The sequence below is a fragment of the Equus quagga genome, chromosome 19, assembly GCF_021613505.1.
Source record: "Equus quagga isolate Etosha38 chromosome 19, UCLA_HA_Equagga_1.0, whole genome shotgun sequence".
In the NCBI taxonomy this organism is placed as follows: Eukaryota; Metazoa; Chordata; class Mammalia; order Perissodactyla; family Equidae; genus Equus; species Equus quagga.
The window spans coordinates 25235279-25261464 of NC_060285.1; the positions used below are offsets into that span (position 1 = coordinate 25235279).

General features: G+C 42.6%; 2 protein-coding genes across 3 annotated transcripts in view; one reads left to right on the forward strand and one right to left on the reverse strand.

Annotated features, from left to right (window-relative positions):
- Positions 1-551: 551 nt before the first annotated feature.
- On the reverse strand, positions 552-16885 carry AMDHD1 (amidohydrolase domain containing 1). 2 transcript variants are annotated; one of them, XM_046646263.1, is made up of 9 exons: positions 16649-16885; positions 15341-15447; positions 13624-13688; positions 11445-11722; positions 9194-9419; positions 6180-6304; positions 3013-3106; positions 2272-2432; positions 552-1396 (listed from the first exon to the last, which is right to left on the reverse strand). In XM_046646263.1, the coding sequence occupies exons 1-9, from the start codon at positions 16783-16785 to the stop codon at positions 1309-1311; spliced, it is 1281 nt and encodes a 426-aa protein (XP_046502219.1). In that variant the 5' UTR covers positions 16786-16885; the 3' UTR covers positions 552-1308. The 2 variants fall into 2 exon arrangements, with proteins under 2 accessions (XP_046502219.1, XP_046502220.1); XM_046646264.1 differs by lacking the exons at positions 13624-13688; positions 16649-16885.
- Positions 16886-17165: 280 nt separating this feature from the next.
- The window catches only part of CCDC38 (coiled-coil domain containing 38), a 53392-nt gene continuing 44371 nt past the window's right edge, over positions 17166-26186 (forward strand). Inside the window, exons 1-2 of the mRNA XM_046646262.1 lie at positions 17166-17227; positions 23488-23541. Of these exons, the coding sequence (XP_046502218.1) occupies positions 23502-23541 (40 nt within the window). The 5' untranslated portion in view covers positions 17166-17227; positions 23488-23501. The remainder of the gene's footprint in view (positions 17228-23487; positions 23542-26186) is intronic.

Consider the following 26186-nt stretch of genomic DNA (forward strand, 5'->3'; position numbering starts at 1 on the left):
CCGTTCACTTACACAAACCTAGATGGTATAGCCAACTATACACCTGGCCTATATGGTCCTAATCTTATGGCACCACCATCATATATGCAGTCCATCATTGACCAAAACGTCATTATGCGGCGCATGACTATATTACCAAAAGACAAAATCTAAAAAAAGGGGAAATTCAATTCAGCTCAGGGCATAGGCCTACTTAGTCTTAAGGTAGCCCCCCCCCCCAACTCCCTTGGTGTGGTGATTAGTTCCCGAAACAGTTGAGGTTGCAATTTGAGCCAATGAGACAGAGAAGAATTTTACTGGAGGCTTTGAGAAAATGTTTTCTCTCCTGAGAGCCACGGCAGCCAGGCTTTCTTGCTCTCCTGCTTGACCTGAATGAGGAGGCACAGAACACCTATGGGGGTTGACAGCCAGCCCTGACCAGGGTGGAGTCTGGCCTGGGGTGACACCAACACTGGGTGACAGAGCAGAGGGAGGGAAGGAATCACTTCCTAAAAAGCTCCAATAAACAATGTGACTGATCTGCTTTCTGGACTATAAACAACAACAACAACAACAGTGACAGCAAATATTTATTGAGAGCTATAAAATTTTTTATATATTTGTAATGTGAAGAATCAAAAACTTTAAAACAATGTTTAAAAATTACATTATTGGATTTGGTCAAAATGCACCCATTAGAGGAAGGCCCCCGGACCCATGTATAAAATGTCGAGTCTTGAACTCTACTGTGAAGCTCCGCTGCTAGGATTGAGAAGAAATTAGAAATAGGAGGACACCCTCCCTCAGGGGACCCTAACGCTCTCAAAGAGCATCTAGAGAGACAAACTGTGTGGGGAAAGGGAAAACTAGTGCTTGTGACACAAGGCTACATTCTAGCTTAATTTGGGGCCTATCATTTGGATTTCCTACCATCCCCTAATTTTTACTAAATATAGTTTAAAAAGTGAAATTTGAAATCAGAAACAAAATGCGAATTTCAAGCCATGTCTACCTAATTGCCAATCTGCTTTTCCCCACAAAGGCATTTTTGTGATACTCCCTCATATTAATTTTCAGGATATTTGTAACAAATCTTTGTGAAACAACTTAACGTTTTGAGATTTTCATCACAACTGGTTTACCTTTTTACATGTCCAGGTGGACATGTCAAATTAAAATAAATTAATCCCTGAGTTTTTCGAGTGGATTAACAAAACATTGAAATATACTTAAGTGACATCATTCTGTAAGTTACTAAGGTACTTTAACTTGTAATATAACCGTATTGACTTAAACAGTTGAAGAGTCTTCTCTTTCCTTTCAGATCTATCATTTTTTATAGACGACTTTTCCTTTAGCTATAACATATTCAATTAATTCGTGGTAGCCTCCAAACTGGTAAATCAAATGCTCCCATCTAGAAGGAAATCAAACATCACTTTAATGCATATGAATCAAAACTCTCATGTTGCTAATAAACGCTAATTTAAAAATACATTCTCTAAAAATTTCTTTCCACTTAGTCATTGATATTTGGATTTTTAAAAAAACGATAGATTACTATGATAAGTTAAATATTGTTTAATGATATCATTTAAGTGTTTGATCTTAAAATATTTGATTCAATTAAGTGATGCGCGAATAGTAACATCGCATTATTTTCAGTAGAGAGAGTGGTTTATGGAGGGGGAATTATAGAGCCAGTCTCTTCTGTTGAACGTGAGGTCCAAGGGCTGGGATAAACTCACCAGAGTCAAGGAGGCATAGGATTTACAGCTTTAAGGTTTAGAACAATAAGACTCCAGTTGTCACACCAGCGGCCCAGGTGGCAGCCGACTGGGAGAGTAAGATGAAACCAGAGGCCGGAAAACTGAAGCCAGGCTTTTGGGCAACAGATGGAATGCGACGGCAGAGAGGTAATGAATCAGGACCAGGCTGACAAGCCCTATTTGGGACACATATGACCCAGCAAAGCACAAGGTCAAAAGCCAATAAGACAAACAAAAACACACGCCCAGGGGACAAGAATCCAAAGTCCAGGTAAACAGAGCAGAGACCTGGAGATCTACGGAAGATGCAAGATGGATGAAGAGACTGGAAAGCCCAGTCTACCCGTAGCATAGGACCTGTGGGGAGACTTTCTGGTGAGAAAGTGGAGGCAATAGAGGAGATCGGGTAGCTTCTGTGCCTCCGCAGAGCCTGACGCCAACAGTTAATGGAAAAGGGACTTAAACCGAGCCTACATATTACAATGGGCATAAAATACAATAGCTTAGTTGGGAGGACACTCACCTGGATGAATTGATGATAATGAGATCTCCCTGTTTGCCAACTTCCAAAGATCCATGTGAGTGAGATTTCCCCAGTGCATAAGCCGCATTGATGGTGGCAGCAGCCAAGGCCTCAGGCATGGACATTCTCATGTTTACACAGGCCAGGTGCATGACCATTGGCTAAGGCGGAAGAAAAAGGCACTGGAGGAAAGTAACAGAATGGCAACTGCTACCTAGGACATTTCTCAACACAGCGTAACGAGTGGTGGTAGTTAAATGGATAGGTGGAACTGGCTAAACTGGCATGAGAAAATTTACATTTACATGTAAAGAGTCTTATGCTTTGGAAAAGATTCCTTTATTATAGAGAGTACCCCCGCCATGGGTATTTAGTATTTATTTACAACTTTTCAAGCCCACTTACTCCGTAAGATGAAGCTCACCTCCACACTTACTAACTAAATCTTCTTTGAGTTTACACTACTCTCCAAAAGCGGAAGTAAGTTATTGGAAAACCACAATGCCCAAGGCTGAATCAAAAAATAATGCAAATAGAACTTTCTCCTCTATCTAGGGCCAGAGGCGTTCATGTGGCACAGAAACATTCAATTACACTACTGTCTACACTTTTTTTCTTGTTTCACAGGAAAATATTTTTAGATCTTTGACACATTTTAAGTTAGTGAAATATTTTTAAATTATTTATATGCTTGGTAGAAGTTTGACACTCTGCTCAGAAAAGCACGTTAAAAATCGTTACCATTGAAAGGCAATAGGCATTAGGGTTGAAATCGCTGCCCAGGGCAACTATGACTCCTTCCTCTAACATCTTCCTGGCTCGAGGTGGCTTCAGTCTAAGGGGAAGAAAGAAAGAACAGATGCTCAGGATGGAAGCTGACTTAAGATATCCAACGCCTTCCTGTTCTGGAAGAAACAGAACCTCAAGGCTAAAAGATTCGTGGAGGAGCCAGGCAGAACCCCAGGACTCCTGGTTTTTCTCATTCTGCTTGTGGAATTACTTGGCAATGACTAATTTCTTGAATTTGGGATTATCTCAGCAATCCTTATACATATTCAGAGAGCTCAACCTGCCAGGTATAATTTTTATACCTGCTACCACTTTGGATCCAAGTCGCCATCATTGCTTGCCAGGATATTTGTAAGACCATCTTAACCGGTTTCCCAGCTTCTATTTTCAACTCTCCTGAAACCTATTCTCTACCTTGCAGCCAGAGGGATCTTTGAGAAAAATAAGTTAGACTGTGTCGTTGTGCTTTTAAAAATGCTCAGTGGCTTCCCATGGACTTCCTGTCTGCACCATGGACTCAGCCCGACGGCATCTCCCCCCTCCTTGCTCCTGCCTCTCTGGCCTCACTCCTGTTGCTCCTCAGACACAGTGAGTGTTTCCACCATTGCATTCACTGTCCATCTGTCCGGAACACTCTTCTAGAGAGCCTCACTCCTTCCTCGAGGTCTGGCTTGCTCCTTCACTTCCTCTAGGTCTCTGGTCAAGTGTCCTGTCCTTGGAAAGGTTTTCCCTGACCACCCTAAAAACACAGCACCCTCCCTCGAGACTCTCTCTATCTTCTTGGTTTACTATGACTCTTTTCAAGGTACTAAGCATCCCCTTTTTTTTTTCTTTGGTGAGGAAGATTGGCCTTGAGCTAACATCTGTGCCAATCTTCCTCCATTTTGCAAGTGGGTTGTTGCCACAGCATAGCTTGCGGAATGGTGTAGGTCCATGCCTGGGATCTGAACCCACAAACCCAGGCCACCGAAGCAGAGGGGGTCAAACTTAATCACTCGGCCACTGGGCCAGCCACCATCCCCTGCTATTTTATATGTTCATTTGTTGGTTTGCACATTGTCTGTCTCTCCCCATGAGAATGCAAGCTCCTTGAGGACAAGATTCTGTTTTATTTGTGGCTGGATCCCCCGTGCCTAGATTAGTGCCTGACAAGTAGTGGGCCCTCGATACACATATTGAATACATGATTAATAAATTATTAGGGGTGCAGAGATGATTCTTGCCCTTGAGACATTTCCAGTCCGTGACTGACAATTTTCAGGACCACTTCAAATAATGTTTCTCAACGAGGACGATGTACAAGAGGAGGTGGGCGAAGCAGAAATACAGAGTGAAGAGAGGGCAGAGGTTAAAATTTCCCTGCAGGTCATTCTGATGGCCTCCCCTCCCCCTTCCACTGCTAAGGAGGAAAAAAAAGCGAGGCGGTTAAAAGTATTCAGGGAGCTCCAGAAAAACTAAAGTAAACGTTTCCTGAATAAATTTAAATATTATACGCAAAGATGTATAAAATAATGACTAACGGAAGTCCTCAAGTGGCCTAAGGCAATGGTTATTCTGGAAATGAGGGTTAAGAGAGCTCAAGGTACAGCAAGGGCCCTGCAGCTTCCTCCTGATGGAGAGATCAGAAAAATACAGGAACAGAGAAGCCAGAGAGGAGAGTGTGGACTTCTCTTTGATTGCCCTTGTGGTCCAAATGGGATGCCAAACCCATCCTGTGGTGATGGCCATGGCGGCCACCACTGGCATAGGGAAAAACTTTAGACTTTTCATTCTGCACTGTCCTTTGGTACCGCAAGTCTGATTTTTTGCTCCGTTTTAAGAGATTCAAGGTTAAAGTTATCCTTTTAAAGTTAAAGAAATCCTTTTTCTGTAAAAACTTATTCCTTGGGTGGTGGAAAATTAACCAGATTAGGTATTGACTGATGATTTAGATTGATGACTACTGAGATTTGCAGGAAAAGCAGTTGGTCATCCAAGAACAGTCACTGATTGATATTTTCTGGTTGTAATCTACGTTATGTCTACTCTTTAAGAGAATAATAATAATAGGAGAAATGGATATTAGACATGTGACTGTATAAAATTATTAATTTCAGAAAAGCACTGCAATATTCCTTTCTTCTCCCTTATAAAAGTTGCCCGAAGCCTGGCTTTTCAATCCCTAAGGCAGAATCTCTCATCCTCAGCACAATTCATATCTTGGGCCGGATGATTCTTTATTGTAGGGGGTTGTTCTATGCACTGTGGGATGCTCAGCAGCATCCCTGACCTCCACCCACTAGATGTCAGCAGCACCCCCTAGCCGTGACAACCAAAAATGTCTCCGGACATTGTCAAATGTCCCCTAAGGGGCAAATTCACCCCGAGGTTAAGAACCACTCTCCTAAGGCCATAATTGCAGAATCATTTCCCTGACAACCATGTGTCCCAACCACACAGAAAGCACCTAGTTCTAAGAGAAAATAAACTGCCTCTTGAATGCTAGTCTCCCTGACCACAGACTCGATGGTTGACACAGAAGTCGTACAGTGGAAAGATACAGAAGACCTCAGGTCTCATATTTGGTAGAACTGGAGCAAGGGCAGTTATAAAAGATGGACTATGTGTATTCAATCCATAGAGGGCATACAACAAAATTCCTAGGGAGATTTTACAAAACACACTTAGACGTCTCCTCTTTCCTCCCACTCCCAGATTTATGAGGATTATGGTACCCACTTGCATCCTCTTAGAAAACAGCTCATTCAGATGCTGAATACTGCTAAATATTCCTAACATCTTACGCATGTTTTTAAAGGTTAAAGCCTTTTTCATGATTTTCTAATTATAAAAGTAATGCATATTGATTTTTTTTAATTGGAAAATTCCAAAAATGAGGAAAAAAGAAAAAGAAAGCTTCCCTCTCCCCATAATCCCACCACTCCAAAGCAATTTGGGTCTAAGCTTCTTCCTCAGGGTAATTCATTTATGAACATCATTCCAGAACTGGCATTTTCCATGAGCTAAGTTTTCTTATCTGCATTGTTAAGAGATATGAAATAATTTTTAGGCATCTTGGAAGTCTGTGTCTGCACAGCCTGTACTTGCAGCTCTTGCGTGGGAGCGAGAAGTGACCTCACCTCAGCATGTAGGCCGTGGTGGGCAGGAGGACAGCAGAACACCTGGCCGTTGCCATGGCAGCGATGCCCTCATCGCTCACTTCTTCCAGGTGACTGATCGCCTGGGCTCCCAGTTCAGCCCCGAGCTAGGCAGAATGAGCAGAGAGAGAAAAGTTTCACCAAACGCAACAGCAAAATCAATAAAGTGCCATAAAATTGTTTTTCCTGCAAAAATAAACAGCACTCTTCATTATTAAAATTTCTTGCCAACTACCTCTCGCAAGAACAAGCCCCAATGTGAATACAGAGTTTGTGATGGACAGTCATTTGAAAATTAGCTAACGTGCTGTTTCCACAACTGTTCTTAGACACAAATGGTGACTGATATTCTTCGACATTTGCTAAAAAAGAAAATTTTATGAATCTTATGGATTAGAAAAAACACACTGAGGGGCCGGCCGGGTTGCGCAGCAGTTAAGTTCGCACGTTCCGCTTCTCAGCGGCCTGGGGTTCGCTGGTTCGGATCCCGGGTGCGGACATGGCACCGCTTGGCACGCCATGCTGTGGTAGGCGTCCCACATATAAAAAAAAGTAGAGGAAGATGGGGACAATGTTAGCTCAGGGCCAGGATTCCTCAGCAAAAAAGAGGAGGACTGGCAGTAGTTAGCTCAGGGCTAATCTTCCTCAAAAAAAAAAAAAAAAAAACACACACACTGAGCAACACTGGTAATAAAATCTAATTATATAGTATCATAAAAACACAATAAAGAAAAGGATCTTGGAATGCCATTGTACTCAGTGAAAACATCAGTTAAGAAAACAAACTTTAAAAATGTGGGCTTGTGTATAATTTGAGAATATCTACTTGAGCTTGATTTCTCTCCAGATGAAAAGTTTGGTCCAGATTATTAGAAGAAAACCAAAAGGATGTAATGTTATGACAATAATGGAAATACGCATTAAAGTTCATTTCTTCTCAGCTTGACAAATTTCACACACACACACAAGAAGTGCCCCAGGCTGAAAAGTGATAAGTTAAACATTCCAAGGAAAGGAAAGTAGACTTTATATTTGAGATTACACAGTGGCCCAGGGAGGCTGTAATGCCCCCACCAGGACAGGAAAGAGCTGGCCCCCGGCAGCAGCTTGCTCAGGTCTAAGAGCATTTTGGACTGGGGCTCAGGGGAGTCTGGACTCCACAGCACCGTCTATGCTCCCCAGGGAGAGCTCCCTTCTGACCTTGGAATCACCCTCGCTTTTCCAAACTTGATTTGTTCATCTGGCATATTGACCTCTGATGATTTAATTCACCAGTCACTCTCTATGACCAAAAGTATCTTGTTGACCACCCAGTTCACATTCATTCAATAAACATTCAACAAATATTTACTCACTAAAGACCACCTGTACGCCAGGCACTGTGCTAACCTCCAGAGACAGGGCTGTGTAGCACACGGGTACAGTCCTTAGTGTGTTTATAGTCCAGTAGGCAATTTTACCACAGTGCGACAAGCACAGGGAGGAGCTATGACCACTCTTGGAGAGGTTTGGGAAGGCTCCCAGAGAAGGGGTAGCTGAGGTGAAACATGGAAGGGAGTCAGAGTTAGCAAGACAAACGGGAGTGTCCAGATTAGAGAACCGGCATGCGCAGAGGAATGGGGTATGAGTTGTACTAGAAATAACTTATTTTGGCTGATTCATGGTAAAGAGGGTGGAAGAGATGAAAAAGGGGAAGGAAGCGGTGGGGGGGGGGGGGGAATAGAGTGGTAAGCAAGGGCTGGATCCTGCTCAGCCTACGTGTACGGAGTTTGGAATTTGTCCTACCAGCAATGGTAAGCCTTTAAGCAATGAAGAAAAGATAAGATACACTGAGGGAATGGATTAAAGTGCAGCCAAGCTGGGAGGCAAGAAGGCTTGTTGCAGGAATCCAGGTGAGAGCTGAGGGTGGTCTGAACTAGGCAGAGTGAAGAGAAGTGAGCTAGAGACGTTTAGGAGAACCGCGAGGTCTTGCTTGTTGGCTGAAATGTGGCATGTTGGGGGAGGGAGGAGTCAAAATAATGTCCAGGTTTTTGACTTAGGCAACAGATAGAGAACGGTGTCATTCACTGGGGCAGGAAGCACAGGACAAGATTTGGAAGTGATATTAAGAGATCACATGGCGGGCCGGCCCCGTGGCCGAGTGGTTAAATTCGGGTGCTCTGCTTCAGGGGCCCAGGGTTTCCCAGGTTCGAATCCTGGGCAAGGACACAGCACTGCCCATCAGGCCATGCTGAGGCAGCATCCCACATGCCACAACTAGAAGGACTCACAACTACAATATACAACTATGTACTGGGGGGCTTCGGGGAGAAGAAGAAGAAAAAAATAAGATTGGCAACAGATGTTAGCTCAGGGGCTGATCTTTCAGAAAAAAAAGATCACATGGGACATGCTGTGGTTGAGACACGTGGCGTGTCAACATCTGTATTTATGCCCCAAGGGCAGTTGTTTCTTTAGCTCTAGGGCCTAGAGCGCCGTCTAGGCTCATGCCTGCAGGAATTTTGTGTGTCTTATTCACTGCTGAATTCTCAATGTCTAGAACAGTGCCTGGCATACCGTAGACACTCAAACGTTAGTTTAAAGCATGAATAAATGAATCTGGGCAAGACATACAGATTTGAAACTCCTCCTGGGTCTATCGATGGTGTGCGCCACTAAAGTTCATCTGGATGCTGCCACGGAAAGACCCTAGAAGCTACGTCTGAAATTAATAGACTCTGCTAGAGTGGCTCTGTGTGCCAACCAAAATAGGTTGTGAATTTAGTAAATGAGACCACAAATGTACTTCTTTTTCTACTAATACCACCAGCAGGTGATAATAAAAGTAAATGAACAGCAACAAAGTAAATTTCTAATTGAGGTCAGGGATTCAAGGCTCAGCCAGCCTTGTTCAACCGAATCTCCCCATTCTCTTCAGAAGGCTAGTCCTACATTTGAACAAACGAAGATTTCCACAGCATGAGTGTCAACAAAGGAAAAGCAAGGGCCAACCATACCTCAGCAGCCTTCATTGGGTGGAGCTCATCCCCATGGAAGTTAATCTGTAACCCTGTATCTTTTCCACTTTGAAGAATCCTTCTGGTGGAATCGAGATCAAAGACGCCCTTCTCACAGAACACATCTATATTGTCCACGTGTATTTCCCCATTTCTGCCAAGTTCCTTCAGCTTTGGGATGTGGTTATTGACGATGTCATCAGCAGCTTCCTTAGCGGTTTTTCCTCTAAGGGAAGAAAATGAGATTACCATGGGTAAGTATTTTTTTAAAAAATTGGAGAAAGGGATTTTTGGCACTTGGAAAACCTGAGAACCGACAGGCAAATGACCTTGAGCCTCAGAAAGGTAGAGAAAGAATCAAAGCTATAACTCAGGACCCTTAACAATTGGGACATTCCTACATAGCAGAGGTAGTGACAAGACTTCTGTGTGCACTGACCCTGTACACAGAGACTCAAAGGGCTCCTCCATTCTGGCAAACCTGTGCTGCCTTTGGGAATGCCAGCGAGGCCACCTGATTGAAAAACTGAATCTTCCTGTCAAGGACACTTAGAGGGCATCCTGGATGCTTCCCTGACAATCCAGCTGCACGCCCTTACCTGGGGCGCAGCTATCAATGTCTTTTTCTTCTTCCACACTGTTTCTAGAAGCATCTGCTTAAGGTTTCCTGTCTCACCATTTGGAGACGTGCGGGAAGAAGATCGTAGGAGGCCCTCAAATTCTCTCTATGGTTCTGGGGTAATTATATATTAGAAAGGCTGGGCTTTTGAGGTCGGAGAGACACAGAGCCCCACCCCTTGCTGGCTACATAATTTTGGACACGTTATTTAGCCATTATTTGGCTGAACCCTAACTCTGAGCCTCAGGCTTTATCATTGGGGATCAAGACACAGACCTCAGAGACTCACTGGCAGATGGAGAAAATTTCTGTAAAACTTCATCCCTGTATTTGGCACATAGAATGTTCTTGTTCTGCAAAAACCATTTGGGTGAGTAGATAGAGGTGGACTACGAGGAGACAGGCACTTACATATGTTGTTTCTAATTTTCAAGAAAATCATATAGAATAAGGAGTTATTTAGCTACTTTACAGATGAATAATTCATGTTCCAAAAAGTTAAGTGACTCCCTCAAAATCACCCAGCCGGAAGTATCTGATCTGGACTGAAACCCAGGTTTGGTATCGCTTCAAAGCCTGAGACTTTTCTACCACGTCATACAGTCTTTCCTACTGAAAAAAAAACAGACTATAATACACTTTATACTCTGTTTGAAAAAAAAAAAATCTGTTTTCTATAGAGAAGATGTCCCAAAAGTCTTAGTGCAGTTTTAAGCTTTAACAATTTCAGAAGTATAAATGCTAAAAACATACAACAAACATCACTGAAATATGAAGTATTTATGTTTCTTTTCTACTGAATTAGTTTTGTGAATTTTTAATAATAAATTTTTAATGTTAATTTTTTTAGTGCCTCTGATTGAAGATGGTAAACAAAAAAATAACATTAAAGTTTTATTTTTCAAAGTTCACAAAACTAAGTAAATGCAAAAATAAATAATTAACTTCCAAATAATTTTTTAAGGCTGTAGCATTTATATATCTAGGTTATCAAAGCTTAAAACTGCACTCAGACTTGGAGACACCCTGAGAATTGTCACGTCCTGGATTTCTTTTGGATCTTTTCGTTCAGGAACTGTGTCTTCAGGTGTAGAAATTCCAGGACAGATAAGATGCAGGTGCAGAAAGGGACAGAATTCTCTACAGTAAAGTCATATAGGAGAAATTTTTAGGTAGAGGGGAAAGCTAAAAACATTTACAACAATAAAAATGTCTGCTGTCAGATAAGCAAATGAATAAACAAAAATGACAACCATTCTGAGTCATCTTGACTTCAAGAACTGATCCATTCCTACAGGATGTTACTCTTAATCTCTGAAGTGCTTTTATGCTGTCATGGGAAACTAGAGTAATATCGGTCATTTTAAAGGATCTATAAAGGGGCATTTCCTTTTGTTAACCAGAAGAGTTTTGAATCTCTCTTCTTCCATCATCATTAAGTGGCTAGCAAATTGACGGGTCTGATGGGGATCGCCTTCCTAAAACTATGTGTGTGAGAAGACTGACCATTAGAATTCTGCAAGAGCCGATGCACCTCTACCCCGACAAGGCAGCCCTCACTTAGGCGCCACATGACCCCTTCTTTGTTCTTAATGCTCCAAGTTAAACCCGGGTCCCACTGGCTGAAGTTACTTTGGCACTGAGTGAGCTCCGCAGTAAGTGGCCGAGATGCCGATGCCCAGCTCCCGCCGGGCACGCTCAATCACGCGCAGCATCTTGAGCTCGGTCTCCAGGTCGAGGCCGTATCCGCTCTTGCACTCCACTAGCGTGGTCCCAGCCCTCATCATGCACTGCAGCCGCTGCTGGAAGGAGCTGAACAGTTCGTCCTCCGAGGCTTGGCGCGTGCGCTCTACCGTGAAGTTGATCCCTCCTCCAGCCTGGTGAATATCCATGTACGTGGCTCCTGCCAACTGAACACACGGCTCATCCTTAGGCCCGGCAAACGCCGGGAGGTTGCAGGCAGGTCTACAGAACCTGCTTGCAGGAGTGATATTAAAATGATTAACAATGACATGCTATGGGCACCAACCAATGAGAAGGGATACTGGGGCACATAGTCCTGGAAGCCCCTACTCTTCCAGGGAGTGGGGCGGGGTGGGGACCGGGGGTCCCCAGGAAGGGTCTGGGGTGGCAGAAATGGGAGATGTGGTGGGAACTTGGGGTCTCCAGGCAGCTGCACTTCACCAACCAGTACAGAAGTACTCCAGTATTTTAACAACCCAGTCGGCCCAAGTGTGTACCAGCTAAGTTTCCACCTATCCCTCAGCATCTATGAGAAAACAAAGCTTAGGCAATTCTGGAAGCCCCCTGCAGTTATTCAGATCTACACTAGAGAGACCCAGGAGGTTTGCATGTCTGAGTATTTGGCCACTAGAGTTTGGGGCCTGTCACTCTGTCACAAGCAAATACAGAGGCTCTTTCTGGGATCCCACTATGCTCTGTTACTCTTGGGCAGCAAGGTGCGGTGTAAACAAAGTATGCTAGCATGGGGGTCCCCCTGTCAGAGTTTTCATCTGGGTTCTGCCATGGGGAGCTGGTGAACTCAGTCAACACCCCTCCTTTCTGCGGACCACACCTTCTGCATCTATATAATAAGAGATTGGAATCTCAACTCTCTAAGGTTGCTTTTTGTCTCTGACATTCTGCAATTTAACAGAAAAGTCTTAAAAACAGCTCTTGCTTGTTGAGGAAGGTAGCCAATATCTGAAGAAATTTTTTTCTTTTTCTGAAATAATCCAATTTAGCTGTTAAAATGTACACTTTTTTTAAAAAAAGAAAACCAATGTGAAGAAAAGACATGGAGAAACCTTAAATGCATATTACTAACTGAAAGAAGCCAATCTACACATTTATGATTCCAACTATATGCCTTTCTGGAAAAGGCAAAACTAAGGAGACAGTAAGAAGATCTGTGGTTACCAGGGGCTGTGGGGAGGGAGGGATGAAGAGGCAAAGTACAGAGGATGTTTAGGGCAGTGAAACTACTCTGTATGACACTACAATGGTGGATACGTGTCAAGATACATTGGTTCAAATCCATTGAATGTACAACACCAAGAGTGAACCCTAAACTATGGACTGTGGGTGACGATGATGTGTCAATGTAGGTTCATCAGTTATAACAAATGTACCACTCTGGTGGGGGATGTTGATAGTGGGAGAGGCTGTGCACGTGTGGGGCAGGGGGCATCTTTGTACCTTCCTCTCAAGTTTGCTGCAAACATGAACTGCTCTAAAAGATAAAATCTATTTAAAACAATGTGAAAATGGCTCCAACTAGGGATTTAAGGGTTGACTATGGCTAATTAGTGACTGACACAGACTACATTTTATGTTTCTTAAGAAATCTCACTTTTCTGGGAAAAATGAGAACAGGACAAGACTTATTTTATTTTTGTGATTGGTAATATAGTTTTCCAAGTCTGACGCCAATGAACGGTGATTTTCCAACTGTTTCATGGGGCACCTTCAAAGGCTCCCAGGGATGGTGGGATGGAATGGGGGAAAGGAAGGAGAGGAGAAATTAGTGAGCAACACAACTCAGTTGTTTTAAAAGCAAGATTCTGCAGCTAAAAATGTTTGAAAACTATTATACTTAAAATGATTGCTAGCCCTGTGCACAGTATAAAGATTTAGGACAGTTATATATTAGTTAGTTTTGTTGTAATTTATTTTCTATAATCCAAGCCAGTAAAAATATCCACTAAAAAGACATATGGGCATATGATAAGATAGCCCATCAACTCTTTAGCATAAGACTTGTCTATAAATTTGTCCTTTATTTTGATGTGCCACCATTTATCGCAGTTACCTTCATTGCAAACTCGTGAACTCTTTCCCCAGCCCATACTGGATGTGTGTGTGCATCCACCAAACCTGTAATCAATAAATCAAATCATGTTTAAAGTTGAGAAGCAGACAGCCCTTAGATAGCAGGTGGACTATACCCTAGGCTCTTAGGAAAGCATGATGTCGGTCAGCCATCTTGGAGGGGGTGAAGGAGGAAGAATTATGTCTGCACGGTTCACTCAACAGAGAGGAAACAAGAAGCCTCTCTGAACGGCTGGTCTAGAAGGTTCTCAGGGAGGAGGGTGACTCAACATGATGAAAATATCCCTTAAAGAAATACAGCTCCCTTTCTTTTGGCCAAGAAGTCCATGCTCACCAAGCAAGCTTTTAAAATAGAAGGTGAAGGGGCCGCCTGGTGGCCTAGCGGTTAAGTGCGCATGCTCTGCTTCAGCGCCCGGGTTCTACGTTCGCATCCCGGGTGCGGACATGGCACCATTTGGTAAGCCATGATGTGGTGGGCGTCCCGCATATAAAGTAGAGGAAGATGGGCACGGATGTTAGCTCAGGGCCAGCCATCCACAGCAAAAAGAGGAGGATTGGCAGCAGATGTTAGCTCAGGGCTAATCTTCCTCAAAAAAACCCCCAAAAAACCAGAACATCGAATCTTTTAGTTGAGCAAACCAATGATTGTATCAGCCAGGAATAATCTGAGTGTGAAAACAGAATAATACAATGCCCCCACCTCAACTTTGAGAAGGAAAAATATGAAATCAGAAAGGTGAATCTTTCTCAAGAAAGAAGTATATTAAAAGAGAAGCAATAAAACAATCACTTGCAACTTTTGTTCATCCAGGTACAATTCAGTCAAGTGTGTCTTTTAGAATATTTAAAATCTCTGTGGATTAAATGGCTCATTAGTGGTTCTGATGGGACTAAAATCAAGAGTCTCTGTTAAGACTGCTTTCTACTACACTCTGCTCGTTCTCATAAGGCTTCACTCTGGCTTTATCTCCTAACTCCCATGAGCCAGAAGGTAGAAGCTCTGTCAGATACTCACAGGACACAAAAAATAGAAAATCCTAGACTCCAAGTGTGCATAGAACTCAAAATTTGTGAACCTTGTTTCAGATGATTACATGAAGCCATAAAATTTAGAGAAGGTAGGAGAGGATGGTTAATAAACTGATTGTGTTGTCAGTCACTAAGGACAGACATGAACTTCAGTGAAATCTCCAGGATGTTTTCCCCTTTCCACCTAGAGCTGAGTTCTTTGTTTCACACTCTATATAAATTTGGAGTATATTCTGGGGTTGGAGACAGCAGCCAGCCCTCTGCCTCCCCAAGGAAATGGATTCATAAAGTCCTTCCAACAGCTTTTGAATCTAAACACAACACAGCTGGTTTCTCTTCCCCATGTGAGTGGGAACAAGTGGAGCGAATGAATGGGTTTGATTCCCAGCTTGCTCTTTACCTGTTTAGCCATCTTGGGTAAGATTCCTAAACTTCAGTGTTCTAATCTGTAACATGTCGATAATGATACTTACCCTTGGAGGGCAGTTAGAAAGAATTTAACATGAAAACTTGTTTGTAAAGCAGCTAGATATCCAATAGTAGAACTCAATCCATGGTAGCTATGTTTATATTGTAATATTACTGTGAGACTTTAAAACAGGCTGCCACTCTTCCTCTTTACATCAATCAGACTGCTTTCAAGGTTTTACTGAAAAAGAGGCTAATACCAGGCAAGATGCATTTCCCAGAACAGTCAATTCTTTCTTCAAACGTTTCTTCAGAAAACTGCTTTTGGATAGCATCAGCAGGACCGACGGCTTTTATAAACCCATCCCTGAAGAAAAATCAAAAAGTAATTACTAAAGTTTGGGAAAACGCTGTGAGAAATCGAATGATTTAAAATATGTTACGGACGTCTTTTGGGGTCAGTCAATATTCACTGTATTTCCTTCTTAAACTGGTGTCTTAGGAAAAGTGACTCTAGCCACATGCAAGCCGTAAAGTCAAGTCACGTTGGCAGATTGCTACTTGTTCCCCAGTATCAACGTTCCCTTTCTCCACAGGGCTAGATTTCTAAACTTTAACTGGACACACACGGCCCAGAATCAAGCCGACATTTCGGAGTCTCCCATCAGCCCGGTTGGACCATGTGACTAAGTTCTAGCCAATACGATAGTTTTCTCTTCCTATTTCCTACTGGCTGAAATGTCAGCCCCATAGCGAGAGATGGAGCAGCCATGGTGGACGACAGGATGACTGTGAGAGAGACGGCCTCGCACAGCAGAGAGGATGGTAGGGGCCTGGATCCTGGGAACTGCATGGAACATGGTCGTCAACCAGACCTGGATTCCTACCTTTGTGCAATTCTGTTAACTGATTTTAACAAATTTTTGACGGTAACACTGGGAATGTTTTTATCTCTTTGTTAATTAAAAACAAACACACACCCAGTCCCTAACAGCTGGGCTCTTACACAACCCTAAGAGCCTCAGATAAGGGGTGCGACATTCATCTTGCGCAATCTCCGCGCCTTGTGGCTCTCCAATTCAAATCCGCATTCAACACCCCTAGAGCCGCCCTCCCAAACTTTGGCTGTTCTTTTATTCACTTCCAGCAGGAAGCTCAGACGGTTAAATAAAAATAACTAGAAATGTCCTCTTTTTCTGGTGGCTGAATCTTAATTTCCTATCACCCCCAACCATCACCATCTGAACGCTTTGCGTGTTTCTCAAGCTTTAATGTACAGACGAAGCGGGGGTGGGAGGGATGCTTTGTAAAAATTAGGTCTCAGAACTCCACCCGCAGAGATGCTGATTCAAAAGATCTGGGGATGGGGGACATGGGGAGGGGTTGTGCAGCGAGAGCGCGTTTTTCCCCCGGAATGACGACCCGAAGTAGTGAAACATGTTACAAGTCCCTAAAAGGCAGGCCGGGCGCGAGAAAGCTGCTACCCGGTTTCCCTCCACAGCGCACAAGCAGAGAAAGAGGGCCAAGCCCGGCCCTGGCTGCCGACCCCCCCGCGCGCGGCCACTTACGTGCCCACCACCAGGCTGGCGCCCTCCAGCACGGCCAGGCTGCGCAGCGCGTCCCGCGCCAGGAAGCGCTCGCCGCGGGCGCACACCAGCACCACCTGCCGCGCGTTCTCCAGCAGGAGGCGGTGGCCGCCGCCCATGTTGCCGCGCGCCACGGGGCTCAGGGAGGCCGCGGGGCTCGGGCGGCGGGCGGGCCGGAGGAGCAGGGTGCGCGGCCGGAGGCTGCGCCGCCTGGGCCCAGAGGGTGGAGCCGGGGCGGGCGCTGGCGGCCGCTGCGCGTCCAAAGCTCGGGGGCGTGCGCGCCTCCCCCAACCATCCCAACGACAGGACGGGCACCAGCCCCGAGAATGATGATTAGTAATAAACGTTATTATGGAGTCGCCTCTTTTGTGGTCGCTCTATCACGTTCTGGGGCAATGTCGTAGGGACTCCTGTCCCTAGTTTACAGATAAGGAAATAAAGCTCGGTCACCAGGGAGATAAAGGTGGGCTTAGTCGATCACGTGGCCAGAAGGAAAGGAGTCTCCGAGAGCCCAGGGCGCCCCGAGGTGGAAGCGTTGGGGGAGCCTCTGCCAGGGATCAGGTGCGGGAACCTAGCAGAGAACCCCGGGAGGGGAAAGAGTAGGGGAAACCTCTGCCCAGCGGGCTGGGCGGCATTCTGGGGCGCGGAGGACCCTCTGCGGAGGAACCGAGGGGTGGGGAGGGGGGGATGCGCGCGCGGGTGTCGGGGGGTTGCTCCTGGGTCCGCGCGGCCGCGACGCCGGGTGGCGGGTACTGCGCACTTTTCGGTTGGCCAGCTCCGCTCCGGGATCTCCTAGCAGACGGTCCCCGAGATGAAGGGGGACCCGGGCGGGGGAGGATAGAGCCGAGGCTGGAGAATCGATTGGCGTCTCCGCCCAGCTTCCCTTTAACGCCTTCTGAAGGATAGGTTGGAACGGCTCCTGGATCCGAACTCGTTGAGGTAAAACTGGTTTCAGCTCGGTGTCCGTCACCCCCCTCTCACCCCCGCTGTATCTGATGGAGCCTACCCTCAGCTTGGAAGCAAGGTGAAGACGGAATCAAGGTTATTTAAGACAGATGGTCTACAATTCTCGCCCACACCTCTGCGTGCCTCTCACTTGCTGTGAAAACACTGGCAGGCACCGGATTTTGTTTTGAGTTTCTTAATTATTTTATTTTGTGTATAAACTTTTATTAGAAGCTCTGTGTGAGGCCTGTGGAACATACAAAGACAGGACAGGCACTTTCTCTGCCCAGCAAAGGCTACAATCAAAAGGAAAACACTTTATGGACAGAAATAACATACCGTAAAAAAAAGGCAGAGGCCTGTAAAAGCATAAAATATAAAAGTAACTCACTTTAGTGTCATTTTAAAGCCATTTAAAAATGAAGAACAGAAAGCAAAAAGTCCTTTAGATAAACACAATAAATAAGAATATGCTTTAGCTTCATATTATGGCCATAAAAGAGAGAGTTCAGTCAGGTAGGAAAAAGAGAGGAAAGAAAAAAATTGGAAAAGAATTCAATAGACTGTGAATAAAAGAGACCCTAAAGGAAAAAAAAAAATCCATAGATTACTCACCACTCAGATACATGATCACCAACAGGTGTGTGTGTCTATACACAGTTTAAAAAAGAAAGTATAATATAGAAAGAGAAATAATACAAGAGAAATAGAAATAATGGAAAATAGAAACACAAAGTCACTAATTCATAGAGAAATATTAAAATTTTACATCATAAAATTTCTCCTAGAGACTGGAATCTGTTACATTTTGCAATTATAGGCATATTTGCAGATTTATGGAATTATAGGTATAAAGGATGGGGTGAAATAGGAATATAGGTGGCTTTGGGGTTCAGTAAACTTGTCTTAACCCCACTTCTGTTACTTATGAGCTATTTGACCTTGGGAAATGTACTTAATTTCCCTAAGCCTCACTTTTCTCATCCGTGTTATGGAGATAGTTGTTTCTACTTTGTGGACTTGTCTGAACTTTATGTAAGATGAAATGTAAATTACTTAGCCCTGTGCCTAGCTCTAAATAAGTAATAATAATAATAATTATATATTATTGTATGTTATATATAATCATATATTACATATATAATAATTATTATTATCGTTACTACTATTACTGTTAGTTTATTTTAATCCTGCTATTTGTCCTACTGGTCAATTAAGTTAAAGATTAGATTTCAGTCAATAATTCCAGGTCCCCTCCTGACTACACAGAATGTACCATGTACTTAAAGTTTACAAGTTCTTGGCAAGTCTAAAAGAAATTGACCCTTTTTTTCAGGGAGATTTATATTTGTGGGTGACCTGAGCGCATCCAATTACAGTTCATATATACAATTTTGCCTGGAGAACCCCTGCAAACAAGAGGTTTGCAGAAGTCAGAAGGATGAGAGTGGACTTGTCTCCTCCTCGGTCGTTGTTAAGTAATTATAGAGGGGTGAGGGTAACACATTTTTCCTCGTAATAACCAACATCCCTATAGCACTTCTTAGTGTTAAGTCCTTTTCGCATCATCTGACTCACATTGGCTTGGCTTCTTTTTCCCTACTCTTCCTTCCTCTTGACTTCCAGTTATTTTTTCAGTTTGCAAAACGGGCAGTCAGAAATGTCAACAGAAAAGTCCACACAAAATAACTAGCGTGACGCCAGCAGGGCCTTAAAGGTCAAGCTGAAGGTAGTTTCCTCATCACCCTGCTCTGCTTCTGACCTAATCAAGAGGCAGGTCACTGAGCAGGGCAAGGACCCAGTGGGTCCTGGCTCTTGGGTAAACAAAAAATTGCTAGCTCTGGTCTCTACACACCATCCAAGGACACAGTTCACAGCCCTTTCTCCTAGTATTCATCCAAGTGGATGGGAAAAAATTGGAAGGCATTGAGTTTGAGAGAATCTGTCTAAATGTTCGTTTGCATATGGAAGATAAGCAAAGCTTTTTATCTCATATTGAGAGAATCTGGAAATCCATTTTCATTGAGTTGTAGAAAGAGTTGTTGAGAAAGTCACAAACTGCTTTGAGTAACATCTGGTAGAAATTGTCATTGTTCATTTTATTGAGAGTTGGTCTAGGACTTTACGTTTGGACATTATAAAACCCCATTCCTCTCTCTCCACTTCCACGAAGCTTGAAATGTTAAGAATCTGCACTAACGTGGATCAGGTTCCCTAAATTTGCACCAATATTGCTGGTAGATTCCTCTCAAATGACCGGTTTCAGGAACTTTCATTCAGGGTTTCTTACGAAAGCTAGTCGTCAGTTATCCCTCTCACTCTTATCAAATGCTGATGGTTATTCACAAGACAGAGTGGACTAGAAAGAGGACAGATCTGGATAGCTGCTTTGAAGAAAGTATAAGCAGTTATTTCCCTATCAGCCTAGAGTGAGTAGGCACTTTACATACATTATCTGTGTTTGAAAATTGCAACAAGCCTGGAAGAGAAGGTATTAGTGTCCATACTTGAGAGAAGCAAAACCCAAGGTGGCCTGAGGTTAATTGGGTAGGCCTAAGGGAAAGAGCTGATAAGAGTCAGAGGCAGGATTGAAACCTACCTGCCCCCAAAGACCAGGGACTTTCCACAGTGCCATTCATTCTGCCCCTGCAGTGATATGCATCAAAGGACCTGACTCAGCAACCACAGATAATTATCTAACATTGGAGGAATGCAAGAATGAATTAAACCAACCAGCATGATGCTGACTTAGAAGAACAGTATGTTTTACACCATGTCCCCTTGGATGTCTACTAGATATCTCAAATTTAGCATGTTCCAAATTGAACCTTTGATCTTCCCAACAGCCCCTTCCCCCACAGCCGTTTCTGTTTCCATTGATGGCAAGTCCATCCTTTATTTCCTGCGCTTTTTATCTCATGCCCCACATCCTAACCATCAGCCAATCCTGTAGGCTCTATTTTAAATATATCTCGAGTCTGACCACCTCTCACCACTTCCACTGCTATCCCAAGAGACCCCATTATCTCTTGCTTCCCAATGACTGTAGCTGCCCAACAGGTCTCCCTATGGGACCCTCATCCCCTTCTCTAGTCTCTTCTCAGCTCAGCAGTCAGAGTGATTCACTTAATGATTTTTATTTCACTGAGTAAATGACCTGCAGGGCCCTTGTTATCTCTTTGACCTCAAGTGTCACTCTCTCCTTCATTCATTGTGCTTAAGTTCCACTAGTCCCCTTCCTGTTCCTCAGAAACTCCAAGGATCTTCCCTCCTTGGAATGCTTTCTCCATGGCTTACACTCATATGGCACTTGCTATGCACCTGATGCTGTCCAAAGGGCAGGACATATGTTAACTCACCTAACGATGCCATGAGTTTGGCGCCATTCTTATCATCCCTTTTGAAAGATGGGGAAATTGAAGTGTGAGGATTAAGGAGCATAATGACAGTCTTAATTGCTAGCCTATGCCACCTCTAAAAATGATGGCTTGCAGTCAAACACCACCATTTGAAATCCCTGATTTTTCTGAGTTCTTTCTCTTTTCATCCATCAGAAGTTGAACTCAAACGTGTATTTTAGATGTGAATTTGCAGGCATTTGCTATGCAATCCAACAACATTTTCCCTCTTTTGTCTTACAGAGCCTTTGTTTAGTCATTATGCTATTTTTTTTTTTGCACCACAAAGACATTCTCTGGCTTTTACTTTTTTCTTGGTTGGCATATCATACTGGTTTAATTCAGAGAACTTTATAATCCCTTCCTAAGAATAGCTGGTTCTCTTCTCTCCTATGTTCTTCACCAACCCTTCATTAATTAATAAGGAGATTAATACATATGAAAATACAGAAGTATAACAACGTCTAGAAACTATTGATTCCATTTACGTGGTCTACAAATTACTGGAGAGATGGAATAAGAGCAAGTATCTGCTGTTAGCAGTTGGCTTGGAGGAACGAGAACTTGCAGGTTTTCTATGAGTGAAAAAGTGCCAGAACCCATGGATAAAGATGTTTGTTGCAGGTAGACTTTCAGGATAAAGGGAATGGGAGTGGGGATGGGGAGGGGAGTGAATTTAGATAGAAGGATTGAAGGAGTAAAAGTATGACAAGAAAGCTGAGCAGAATCTTAGGGGGGAGATGAGTACGGAGTGTAAATTTGAGAAAATCTTTTGCAAATCTTTAGTATTAGCCATCCAGATTCCAAATATATCAACCCAACAGGTTGTCATCAATTTTTCACCAACCCTTGTTTTCCATTTGTCAGAATGAACCCAATGCCTGTGAAAAAATCTTCAGTAATCTGAAAATGTATAATAATATTGTAGGTTTTTATTAATTAGTAAATATTGGCGCATAATAGGTCCCACTTACTGAGTTTGGTCTGTATTCTAGGCACCCTGATGGTTGTTATATACATTGCCTCATTGCATCCTCATGAAAGCCTTGAGAGGTGGAACTATTGTTCCCATTTCATGGAATAGGAACCTGAGGCTCAGAGATGCTAAGTAATTAAAATGTAGGCTCCCTGAAGACAACGGTTTTTGTCTTTTTTGTTGTTCTTTATTTTTAAATTGCCATCTTCAGCACCCAGCCCGGCACATAGTAGGTACTCAATAAATATTTTCTGAATGTTGAATGAACTGGCTCACACATCTGTAAATGCCAAACCAACAGGCTTGTCCACTCCAGAGTCTGTGCTCTTAATCACCTTATACAGGCTCTCATGGGACTCTTGGCTCTCAAACATGGCTCTTTGAGATTACTGAGGCATAAATTTAAATGGGCAGGCCAAAATAGGACATTTCGTCTCATTCATTGTTCCTGTCATGGGCACACCTTTTTATATAAAATCCTGAATATCCTTTTTCTTCCCCAAATGAAAATATCATTGTTATATTTTTCATGGTAAAAATTACACAAGCTCATTAAGAAATTTGAATGATACAAAAAAAGTATAAAACTTCAAGACAAGGATTAGGGGGAGGCAAGTGAGGCATTTCCCTTGGGTGCACAATTTAAAGGGAGAGGCAAAAACTCAGTAATCAAAATAAACATTTTAATTCATTATTTTCAAAAATAAAAACTAATGTAAGAAATCCACGATGAAACAAAATATCAAAATTTTAAATAAAGACAAGATCTGTGGGCTGGGATGAGGGTGTGGCAAGCGAGGCCCTCACTCTCAGGGTCATATAAATGCACGGTCAGATCCTGTCTGTATTTAACATTTTGATATTTTGCTTATCACGGATTTTTCCCTGCATTAATTTTGAATTTTTTAAAAAGTTTCATTAATATGTTATTTATCTTAATAACTGAGTTTTGGGGGCACTTCTGTAAAATTTGCAGTTAAGATGATTTGCTAATTCAAATTCATCTAATTCAAATCCCAAACCTGATAAAAATGAAAGGAGAGATTGCTCCAAATCAGAGAAAACCACTGTTAATGTTTGGGGGACAACTTTTCAAATGCCTCTCTGATTTAGCATGTTTTTATCCACACTATTCCCACTCTTTTGAAATATTTTGTTTTTTACTCATAATGTAGAGGGAACAGAGGTAAATAGTCACAATAGCATCATTTTAAAGGGCCTCATGACCTTCATTTTATGGGTATAACATAGTTGTTTAATCAACTCCCTATTTATTAAATAAGATATTGATAAACATTATTGTAGCCCATACTTTTTTGCCCACTTACGTGATTATTTTCTTGGGATAAGTTTGTAGAATTGGAATCACTGGGTCAAAAACATTGTGTGTGCACTGCTTTTAAAAGCACTGAAGGCTCTTTGGGTGTCAGTGGTAGTTGAATTTAGCTGCTTTATGCAATGTTTACAGAATTTTTAAAGATGTATTTCCTTTTCTTTGACAGGGCCAGGAGACAAAATGTCATCGCATTTTTTGCCGATAGCGCTGACTTCTGGAGGTAAAGAAGAAATCAGTCAAGGAGTTCTTGCTTTGTGCCCAGTGGGGTTAGCCCCCACAGTGGACTGGGAGAGTAAGAAAGGGAGAAAGCTCCACAAGGAGCATCAGACGTGGTCTCTGTGTAGAGTTTATAAACTGCCTGCTGAGAAGGTTCTCTTCTGCATTTTAATTCTGAAAAGAAAAATCTTCCAATCAGAGGGGCATTAGATTGTCATATTTAGCTAGATTGCTAAAGTCTTGCATGACGTAAAACAATTAACTCAAATTATTTGTCATAATAAAGGACACGAATAACCACACTTTATCAAAATTTGTCCTCTCCTTTCCTCTACCACCCTTTCCTTATCCTCCCGCTTCTTTCCAAGTATACAAGCAATTAGTATTTATCAGTATACAAGAATAACTTTTTTTCACTTGTAAATTTGACAGAGATTTAAAAATTAGATAACATCAAGAGTGTATTCCAGGTAACAGGCTTTCTATCGTCATCCTCTTTGAAGGACAATTTGGCCCTATCTATATTTAGAATTAAAAGGTTTGGCTCCAACTGACAGAAAATGTAAAACAGCAGAGGCTTAAACGTGATGGAAGTTTAGTTCTCTCTTAGGTAACAAACTCTGGACATTAGCATCCAGGGCCCATGTGGAGGCTCACGTCAGGGGCCCGGGCTTCTTCTAGCTTGTTGCTGGCCTATATTCTTGATCACAGGTGGCTGCTTCTGCACCAGTGATCACACCCATATTCCTACCAGCCAGGAAGAGAAAATGGGAGGGAAGGAGATGCCCCTCCCTTTGGGGACATTCCTAGAAGTTACACTCAACACCTGCCCTGATGTCACCTTGTCCAGAACTTAGTCACGTGGCTATATCCAGCTCTAAGCCAGGTTGAGGTCTTTACTCTGGGTGCCCATGTGCCAAGCTAGAATTAAGGGGTCTATTCCTGTAGAAGAAGGCAGAATGGGTGTCTGGGGAGCACTTGGAGCCTCTGGTCCACTAGCAAGTTTTAAAAAGCATTTAGATAGGGCCGTGTTGGCAATTTATTCTAAGATATGTTTGCATAAGTGATTAAAGATATGTGTACAAGAATATTCATTGCAGCATTGTTTATAATAGCATAAGACTGGATCAACCATAATGTATATTGGCACGGGATTAGTAATATAAAGGATGATACAAGGAATGGGATACTAGACAGCTATTTTTCTTTTGATGAGGTAAATATATATGTGTGCTGATGTGAAAAGAACTCCTAACTACATTGCTAATTGAAAAAACCAAGATGCAGAAGAGTAGAATAGTAGATATTAGATGATTCCTTTTTTATTAAAGGGTTTAAATTACTTTGTCAAGAACTGTGTGGGATCTCAGATTTTCCCCTGTTTGCAAACTAATAAGTGAACTTGCCACAGTTTCCTGGAGGCTGACAGGAGATACAAAACTCTTGGGTCAAAGATGAAGGACTTTATCACTCACAGCATAAAAAGCAGGACGAGCACTGGCCTATTTGGGACCAGTTCCCTGAGCCCCATGACTCTCTTTTTATTTTCATTTATTTATTTATTTATTTTCCTTCTTCTCCCCAAAGCCCACCAGTACACAGTTGTGTATTTTAGTTGTGGGTCCTTCTAGCTGTGGCATATGGGACGCCGCCTCAGCGTGGCCTGATAAGTGGTGCCATGTCCGTGCCCAGGATCTGAACCAGCGAAACCCTAGGCCACTGAAGCAGAGTGCGTGAACTTAACCACTCGGCCACGGGACCGGCCCCCCATCTCCTTTTAAATTAATATATATTAATAATGTATGAATCTCTGAACCTACCAGAAGCCACAAAAGCCAGGATCCTGACGATACCTTACACCCCATCCCTTATCTTCCTTCACCTGAGGTAGCCACCATGGTGAATGCTATGCAGATTCTTTCTTTGCCTTTTTATTTACATAATTTTATCTTGTCTATATGTAGTCTTAAAGAGCATATTTTTTTACTTTAGTTATTTTTAACTGTTTAAAAAGACTATCCTGCTGACTGTAATCTTTTGAAACGTTTTCACTTAGCACTATATATTAAGATTCATTCATATCGTTGTGTGCTGCAGATCATTTATTTTGACTGCTGCATAATACCACGTGGTATGAATCTATCACAGCTTGTTTGTTGACTCTCCTATAAGTAAGTGAGTTGTTTCAGGTTGTTGCTATTAAAAACAGAGCTGCTAATAAACGTTCTTGTACCTATCTCCTGGTACATACGAGACAGTTTCTGTTGCATATATACCTAGGAATAGAATTGTTGCTATTGAATTATGCTTGGTGAATATTCAAATTTAAATGATAATATCAAAGTGTTTTTCAAAGTAATTGTGCCCAATCACATGTGTACTGACAATGTGTTAGAGATCCAGTGGAATCATAGCCTCTCTAAACGTTGGGTATCATCAGACTTCTTAATTTTTTGCCAATCAAATGGGTGACATTGGGATATCCTGATGGTTTTATTTGCATTTCCCTGATAACTAATGAGGTTGAACAGTACTCATATGTTTATTGACCATACGTGTTTCTTCTTCTGCGAAATACTTGTTCAATAAATTCTTTTTAAAATTTTTCTACTGGGGTTAGTGCTTCTCTTATTGATTTGTACTGTACTT